The 9114-nt window shown below is 52.6% G+C and overlaps 1 protein-coding gene across 1 annotated transcript; it reads right to left on the reverse strand.

Moving 5' to 3' along the window:
• Window positions 1-5909: 5909 nt before the first annotated feature.
• FOXI2 (forkhead box I2) lies at window positions 5910-7544 on the reverse strand. The gene is made up of 2 exons (XM_006880127.1): window positions 7046-7544; window positions 5910-6334 (listed from the first exon to the last, which is right to left on the reverse strand). The coding sequence occupies exons 1-2, from the start codon at window positions 7542-7544 to the stop codon at window positions 5910-5912; spliced, it is 924 nt and encodes a 307-aa protein (XP_006880189.1).
• Window positions 7545-9114: the final 1570 nt, after the last annotated feature.

Consider the following 9114-nt stretch of genomic DNA (forward strand, 5'->3'; position numbering starts at 1 on the left):
CCATAGGGTCGTCATGAGTCATACTTACCTCGAGGCACCTATCAACAACAAAGAACAACACCTCATTCAAACCCAGCCACGGACTGCCAGACAAAGAAAGAAATCTGTCTTGAACGAAATGCTGCCATAATGCTTTTCGGAAGTGGAGATAGTGAGACTTGGATACACAATTCCTGTTCTCCATTGTTGCCGCCTCCTGCGCTTCAGGCATTTTATCAGGAGAGAACAGTCCTTGGAGACAGACATCGTGCTCAGTAAATAGAAGGACAGTGACAAAGAGAAGACTCTGTCTGAGATGGAGCACACAGTGGGTACAGCAACGGGCTCCCACAGCAGTGATTGTGAGGACGGCACATGACTGGTCCCTGTGCTGCTCTGATTTTCATGAGGTCACTGTGAGTGGAAACTGATGACAATGAGGTGGAAATGGGTTGTCCATTCAGGCTTTTAAAAAAAAGAACACTAAAAGGTGAGCTCCGTGTTTGAAAGAATCTTGAAATGGAAACCTTTCATTAAAGCATTAATCCTGCTCCGTCTGGAAGCCTGTCTTTCTCCGAGCTAGCCTGCCCGCAGGCTCCCCGGTAAAGTGTCTCAGGCAGCAAGGTGAGGGGTGCAGGTCTTCCTCAGGTGCTGATGTGAACGGGCGCCTCGGGCAGCTTGAAACTGCTGGTGCGTGCAGGAGACAGACCTTTGCATGGGTGATGGATTACCGCCAGAAAGCTCTTGTCAGAGAAAGGGGACAGTTGTCTCCCGACACCTGAATGAGAGGGCAGTGCCGATGCACGCCCCTTACACAGCCCTCCCCACTTCAAGGCCTTGTTGGATCCAGACCCTGGGGAGGGAGCGTGGAGCCTCCTGGGGACCTTAGCCCTTCTGAGCCATCAGAGAACAGAGTGCTTGGGCCAGGAAGGTCAAAGCCTGAGTCCTCTGGGACTGTGGAAAGAAGGCTTCCAGACAAAAGAGACTGGGCCCTGGGAGAACCAGGAGCAGTGTCCAGAAATGCCTGGTGCTGGAGCCCCTCCTCCCCACCCCCAGATGACACACAATTGCTGCTATTCTGTGAGGTCGGTCCTGATTCTTGCTACGACCTCACGTTTAACAGGCGGCAACCCAGCACTGCCCCGCTCCGTCTTCATGAGCCTTGGCGTGCAAGCCACCCTGCAGTCCGAGCGCCTTCTGGCGTCTGCTGGTGTTCTGTGGGACAGCAGTGGCTTTCCATCGGGTCCTTTCTGGACATAGATCATCTAGGTTTTCTTTTTACTTAGTCTGAAAAAGCCACAGTTATCCTGTCTGTTCTGTTCATGGTGAATTTATAGGACAGAGTAGAATTGCCCCGTAAGGCTTCCCAAGTTGTAAATCTTATTAGAAGCACACTGGTGCATCTTTCTCTGAGAAATGGCTAGCGGGATTAAACGTTTGAGCTTAGTAGCCAATGCTAAAGACAAAGCGTCACTGGGGCTGCTTAGTCTAAATCCGGATGCTCCTCTGAAGTCTACCCATCATGCGGTGACCTTGCTGGGGATGGAAAAGTGGTAGGGTAACTTCGAGCACCATTGCAATTCATTCCCAAGTTACCGCTCTTTAGGATATGACTTCTAGCCCATTGCTTTTTAAGAGGAACTGAAAACTTGCATAGATTCACTCACACATCACTGTCAAATTGGCACCAACTCACAGGTGACGCTTCTGAGGTTTTTGAAGCTGTGAACCTCACGGAAGTAGATTGGTCATATTTCTCCCACAGAGCTTCCAGTGGATTTGAACTTCTGGAGAGGTATGGCCTTTGGGTCAGTATCACAGTTCTCTGCCCACACCACCAGGGCTCTCTTTACATTGACTGTTGTTAAATTGTTAAGTGCCGTCGAGTCTTAGATGACTCAGCGACCCTATGAATGAAAGTCCTCAACATCTGTGTGACTTTCATCCTTTTTCCAGGTTCATAGAGTTTCTGGAGACAAGCTATTTACGGAAGTGGATGCCACTCCTGCTTCCCAGCTTGTTTTAATCGGGGAGCTCCACCAAACACTGTCCACCATGGGGAACCATTGTCACATTTGCTACATCAGTGTCACAGTGTTCAGCTTCACAGCAATCATAAGTTACCTCTGTACGGCAGGTGGACACACCAGGGCTAGACGACTTAGAAGAATGAGAAAAAGCCAAAACAGGCCTGAGGACCACGGATTAGAATCACCCACCTTTGGCTTGGTAACATCACTTTCTGTCAACTAGGCCAACTGGTGTCTCTCTATGTTGTTAAGGACACTGAGTTGTAGACGACTCATAGTGACCTTTTCAAATTCCTCCAACCCCACTTTCTGTGTCCCTGCATATTGCCATCTTGCAGAGGTCACTGTCCACCCACACCTGTTATCTGTCAGTCTGTCTTTTCGGGGCCTTGTTGTATCCAATTTTGTTTCCAGGACCTAGTTCAGAGCTTGTCTCAAGTGGGCCAGTAGACGTGCTCAAAGCAGACCTGCCTCAGACGTTCACTTTGTAAAAGACTCAGTGGCTGTGAGGTGCACTAAAAAGGAGCTGAGCTCGTACAGGGTCAGCGAAGACGGGGTGACCAGCAGCGGGATGGCTGACCCATGCCTGCAGCCGCCAATGGCTAAGAGGGCCCTGCAAACTAGGCAGTTCTTTCGTCTTTCTCTGGTGTTGGAGCCAATTGGAAAACACTGAACAATAAGAATTCTGGTAAACAAATTTGATACTAGCTTAAAAGAGAAAGAGTGCGTGAAATGTTAGTAAATAACAGTAGGAATGCCCCAAAGAAGACTGTGTGAACAGGCCATCTTCGGCTGACACCAGAGATCTCCTCTTCTACCAAAAGGATGACTTCGTGGTGAGGTTCCTGGAAGACTCTGGGGACCCAGCAGATAGGGTGAGCTCCAGCTGGGCCAGCGCCCTTTCCTTCCCTAAATCACAACAAAGGGACAAAATCAAGAACCCAAGCAAAGGGCACTGTGGGGTGTGTGTTCACAAATGAAATGATTGCTAACTTGATCACGGGTTGATCATTTTGAAGGCCCCTATCATGATCAGCCTGAAACTGTTCCTCTCTCCCCACCCTGGGAGGAGCTCCAGAGGCTGTTGTTTGGAATGGGGCATAATTCAGAGTCCAGTCAGTAGCTGGCACTCAAAAAGATGTGCTGAACAAATCCAAGTTCATTGTTGTTGCTGATGGTTCAAGAATGCCCAGAGGTGCCTACAAAGTAAGGCCCAGCAATCTGCTTCTGAGAAACTGGCCACAGTAAGTACTCTAGGAACAGCTCTGGCACACCTGAGGTCACCGCGGAGTGGACGTGGACTCGAGCACCCCTCAGGTCACTGCGGAGTGGACGTGGACTCCGGCACACCTGGGGCCAGCGTGGAATGGGCGTGGTAGTAACTAGTTTTGAATCTAATGCGAGTTTTCTTTGCTCTAAGACAAAGCTGCTTTGAGATAATCTGGCTTTAGAGCAGACTACGATCAGGCCCCAAACCACGTTCTGAGCGGCCCTCCTCTCCCACGTCCTGCCCGCCTCCACCTCACTGACTAAAAGCCCAGATACTCTGACTTGTAGGAGGAGGGCTGTTCGGTGGGCATGCAGCCCCCCAGGTGCCCTGTGTGGCTGGAAATCTGTTTATACTGTACTCCTTACAAAGATTTCATCTGTGTGATTACACCTTTATCTGTTTAAAAGGGGGGAAAAGTCTTGAACAGACAAAAGTTGAAACAGAATCAAAGTTTAGTCAAGAAAACCACAAGCTGAAAAGTCTTTTCCAAAGAAAAACCATCATTGGAACAGCGATTCAAAAGCAGCTTTTCCACCAACTTTTGGCATCCACGTGGCTATGAGGTATAATGTTTATGTAGATATTTGCGAGTCAATTTTCTAAATGCTCCACTGACTTTAAAACCATAAACACACATTGAATGCTCCTAATGTTGTCAAAGTCATCATTTCGGAACACTCTCCAAGCTTTCTGTAAAGGCAGAAACGGAGTGAGGGATCCAGTGGGATTCTTGTCTTTTAAGAGGCAGCAGAAAAGGCGTGGAAGGGAATTAGTGGGGAGTAAGAATGGAGGAACAGGCAAATCACAATAAATATAAAAACATAATGCACAGAAATGACTGTAAAAGACTCACAATGTACACAAATGACTGTATAAATAAGAAAAACGAAAGCTGGTACATCCAGGCTACAGGTTCCAGAGTTGATGTGCAACCTTTATTCTACTAAACAGACCCAGGGGTAAACTGGTTTATTTCTTTACAAGCTGACATCCCCCCACCCCAGCCCTTTAATTGTGTTGGAGCACATGTCTGAGATAGTGTGTATTTGGTTTCAGACCATCTCAGCCACAAGTCACCATGGCAAGGTGACACACACTCTGGTTTCCCAGGATGCAGAGAAGTTTTTGTACTGCAGTCTGTTCAATGGCATTATGAGAAAGTTCAAAATATTTTGAGAATTTAAAAAAAACAGGAGGCAAATTTGCAAAATTAGCCAACGCTGTTGGCAGAAATAAAGAAGTGGTGATAACCTATTGAATGAAGGGTTGCCACAAACCTTCAGTTTGTGAAAAATGCCATATCTTTGAGCACAAAAAAAAAGTGAATTACAACGAAATGAGGTGTGCCTGGTTGTGTACTGGGGACAAGCGCTTCCCTGAGGATTATGGCTTAGTTACAGGTTTGGTTAAATGACAAGAGCTCGTGGACATAAGAGGTACCTTCTGGGAGAGTGCAGTGTGGAAGGGGCATTAAATTCAACTCAGAACTGCTCTGACCCTGGGGTCCAATTTTATGACCTAGGTCCCAAATTTCCTTGTCGTAGTCACCCCCCTTGTTCTCTCTCTGCTCTTTCTCTCTCTCTCTCTCTCACACACACACTCTCCATCAGAACAGACAAGCCAGCGCTGTGCTTCCAGCACCAACAAAGGAGCAGGCACGAGAGTGGTGAGGGCTGGGCTCATTTGCTGAACCTGCCCTGGCTCTGGAGGGTCTTAGATGTGTCCTTTCTGCCCTCAGCTCCAGAGGTGCCCCAGGAGGAAGCCTCCCCCGCCAGCCAGGTGAGGTGGACTCTTCTTTAAAGGGCCCCCTGCTCCAGGATGGCCTGCAGGGGATTCTGGAGGAGAGGCTGAGACCAAACCCTCCTTGGGCTCCTTGGCCATCACAAGGCATCCTTCTCAGGGACACATGTCCTTTGGGAGACCTTTTGCAGAGGCAACTACTCAAATGGCCAGAAAGGGAGCAGGACCGAGGCAAACCTGGGCCTCTCCTCCACTTACCTGAATGTGTTTGTGTGTGTGCATTTGTGAGTCCAGAATCCATCCCAGCCCAGCTGCAGGCACACTCCCACAGGCCACAGTGCCTAGGTCCCGTAAGATACTGGATTTAGGGTGAGGGTCTTTGGGGTCTGATGCTGAAGGGCAGGCAGGTCAAGGGGCTGGAACTCCCAGGGACCCTACTGTTCTGCCCCAGTCATCAGGAGCCCCTCTTACAGGTGCCTGAAGCCTGGCAGGCAGATATCCTGGGCACAATCTGCACTCCAGTAGTAAGAGGAAGGGTTTGTGATCTGGCACTGTCCGCTGGTCCTCCAGCCTCCCTGTCCTGGCCAAGTGGGCAGAGGAGGTGGCCCCGGGCATCCTCTGACATGTCTATCAGGGCATCACCAACACCAAGAAGGCTCCTGTAGCCTCAGTGAAAACTCAAGGCTGAAGCCAAGACTCTGAATGGTGGTCTGGGCACCAGGTGCATGCCAGGAGCACTACCTGGAAACAACGGTGTGGCTCAGGTCTCCTGTGGGACCTCGTGGGCCCAGCCAGCAGCTTCAGTGGAATGAATATCTGCACTGTCATCGGACAGCGCCCAGTCGGCCACAGTGTCTCTGGACTCTTCCCTCCACTAATGCCTGCTCTCTTCAAACTTCTGTTCCTTCACGGCCATAGACAAAGTGACTGACTCGGAAGCTGCTGGCAGCGGTCTGTTGGCTAGAGGCGAAGCTGGGGGCAGGGCTGGGGGCTTGGGGACCATGGCTGGTGACTGCTGGCAGTGGCCCGAAAGGAAAGTCGCTGGCCAGTGACCCGGGGAAGGCACTGAAACCACCAGCCAGGGCCCCCATGGCAGAGGCGAAACTGGAGAAGCAAGCAGGCTCTGATGTGGGTGGGGACGGTGGGCCCGGGGTGGCACTGCGCCTGGGTGACAGTGCCTGCATCTGGGCTTCCTCTGGACTCGTGGGGCCTGCGGCTGCATGCACCTCTCCTCGTCTTTTCCTCTTCCTTCGGAAGTTCCCATTGTCGAACATCTTCTCACAGTTTGGGTCCAGGGTCCAGTAATTGCCTTTACCTGCAGAGGAAGGAAGGACTCAGCTCAGAAACCCGGGGCTTAAAAGACCTGGCATGCCCATGGGGTACAGGTTGATGTCAAGAAGAGGCCCTAGAGGACCTCCAGAAAGCAGTGACCCCTTACTCTCACTAGACGTTGAGGGGGTACTGAACACCCAAAGGCCTCCATGGCCAGGCTGGGCAAGGCTGGGTCACCCAGGAGGACCTGGGAAGCGGCCTGAGAAAGTGCAGAGACTCAGGCTAGCTAGGACTGTGAGAGCCATCAGGCACCCTGCGGTCCCCAAACCCTCCTCCACCGCATCACTGAGGCTCTCATGCAGGCTCTTGAATTCTTAAAAGGGCAACCTAGTGTCCTCTGAACCTGAGGTGGGTGTTGTTTTTCAAGTTTAAAGTGAAAGACATTGAGGCGGGAGAAGAGAAATCTCTTTCCAGGTCAGCTGTGCACTCATGGGCGCCTTCGCAGACACTCTGTGGGTCTAGACACCCAGTAGGTCTGTGGGCGCGCAGAAATCCCGTGGGTCCGTGGGCGCGCAGGTACCTCGTGGGACTAAGGCACGCACCTTTGTCCAGTAGCCTGCCGTGGCTGTGCGTCTCCCTCGTCCCTCCCAGTCTTGCTTCGTTATCTTGTAGGGGACACTGAAGCTTCAGGCGGTTGAAGGTCGCCCCACCCCGGGGCGGGACACGGGCGCCTGGCCGAGCAGCGCGCGGTTACCTGGGTCGTCCTCGTCGCGGGGCACCTTCTTGAAGCAGTCGTTGAGCGACAGGTTGTGGCGGATGGAGTTCCGCCAGCCCGACTTGCAGCGCTTGTAGAAGGGGAAGTTGCCCGCCACGTACTGGTAGATCTGGCTGAGCGTCAGTCTCCGCAGCGGCGCGCTCTGGATGGCCATGGCGATGAGCGCGGAGTACGAGTAGGGCGGCCTCACCAGGCGCAGCAGCTCGTGTTGGCCCTGGAGGCCCAGCCAGGCCAGGTCGCCGCCAGCCAGGCCGCCCGCGCCGCCGAGCAGGGGTCCGGGGCCCGCGTAGCCGCCGGGGGCCGCAGGGCCGAGAGCCGTGCCTGGCACGTAGGGTGCGGGCGCGGTCACCCACAGGCGCGGCCCGGCGCCCGCTGCGCCCAGGTCTGCGCGCACCGAGCCCGCGGGGGACGCCGAGCCCGGGTGGCGCGCGGGGCCCCGGGCAGAGCAGGCGCTCAGGCCGTCGAAGGGTGCGGCCATGTCCCCGCTGCCGCAGGCTGAGCGCCACCGCTCACACACGTCCCTTGTGCGGGGTGGCCGGCTTCACCGGCTCAGCTCGCCCCGCGCCTTTTAAACGCCGTCCCAGATGCCCCTGGACCAGCGGCAGGGCGGTCCCCGCCCCAGCCCGCTCTGCCCCTCCCGCAGACGTGTGGGGCGTCTCTGTGGTGCTGCTCTCGGGCCTTGATCCCGGTTCTCCAGGTTCCGCTGACTACGGGCATTCGGAGCCTGCGCACCGGGCCAGACTGGGGTACCTGCCAGAGACAGGGCCTCTGGGGTTCGCGCCACCTTACCTGGCGTGGAGAAGCAGCATTTCCCAGCCTCTTTCCCGAATTAAGGTGTTCAGAGATTGGGGTGGTGTCAGCACAAAACTGGTGGAAATTGCGCTCTTCCTGGAATGTTTGGATGGTCGAAGCAACACAACCCATTAACAGCTTCCTCAACTCATTTAAAACACAAAAGTCCCCACTCCTTTTAAGTAGAAAGAAGGAAGGATCCGGAGTTTGGGAGACAGATGATCCGGATTAAAGGGCTTTGCCTTTAAATAGGACTGCTAACCTTGGTGGACCGTGCTTGGTGGAGCTCCCCATTTAAAAAACAAGCTTGGAAGCAGAAGTGGCATCCACTTCCAAAATAACTTGCCTTCGGAAAGCCTATAAACTTGGAGAAATGAGGAAAGTTATACTTAAGTCGTTCATAGGGTTGCTACGAACAGTCTACGGCTCCTCGGCACTCAACAACCGTCCCCTCCTGCTGACAAGCAGGCCTTTGGATCAGCCCTGGACCCCACACACTCTTGGGAAATTGTCATTCCAAGTTTTATGCAAAACAGCTGGGTGTGGTGAACAAATGGCTAAAGGAAGTGAGAGTCCCTGTCTGGCCACTGTTGGGGTCTCCTAGAAGGTGAACCCCTTGTTGATTGTGGGTTAATGAAAGGCAATTTCCAGCCAGAGATTGGAACAAAAAGACAAACGCTGGATAATGGAGGTTATTGATAAAAGGAATGGGGCACCAGGCCACCTTTACCCCCTCCTGAAAGGCTTCAGATGGCAGTAGAGTAGAAAGTTGTGGGGTCTGAGGCAACTAATGCAGGGGTCCCTCAGGGGTGGAGAGGACAGTGGGCTGCCTAAACCAACACATGTGTCACCTGTTTCCATGGACCGTTGCCCAGATGTCCTCACAACTATGGTTGTGTGCTGGGCGTGCTTTTTGTAATGGTGCTTGAAGAAAGTGTCTTTCCTTCAGCAAGTGTGGTTCTTAGTACAGGTGGGTATCTGCACATAAACACCCCCACCCACCACTCATCCTGGGTGGTGCACTGTTGTACTGGTTACCCAAAGGCCAGAGGCTCAAGTTCACTTAGAAAAGCCTCCATCTGTTGTTACCTGGCTCTGTTGGTCAGTCCTGAGCAGCCCCATGTTAACAGGACAGTGCCCCAGCCAGGGTCCTCACAAGCCTCGCTGTGTTCGAGCCCACTATGTTGATTCCTCTTTAAGAGTCTTTCTCTTTTTTTTTAAATTTTTAAAAATTTTTTTAAAATTTTAATTTAGTT

Source organism: Elephantulus edwardii, unplaced genomic scaffold (genome assembly GCF_000299155.1).
Source record: "Elephantulus edwardii isolate Elephantulus edwardi_28Jun2011 unplaced genomic scaffold, EleEdw1.0 scaffold00006, whole genome shotgun sequence".
Taxonomy (NCBI): domain Eukaryota; kingdom Metazoa; phylum Chordata; class Mammalia; order Macroscelidea; family Macroscelididae; genus Elephantulus; species Elephantulus edwardii.

Excerpts from the sequence above, each read along its gene's own strand:
- FOXI2 (XM_006880127.1), bottom strand. The coding sequence starts at position 7,544 with ATGGCCGCACCCTTCGACGGCCTGAGCGCCTGCTCTGCCCGGGGCCCC. Across the intron at positions 6,335-7,045 it reads CCGCGACGAGGACGACCCAG|GTAAAGGCAATTACTGGACC; the intron begins GTAACCGCGCGC and ends CTTCCTCTGCAG.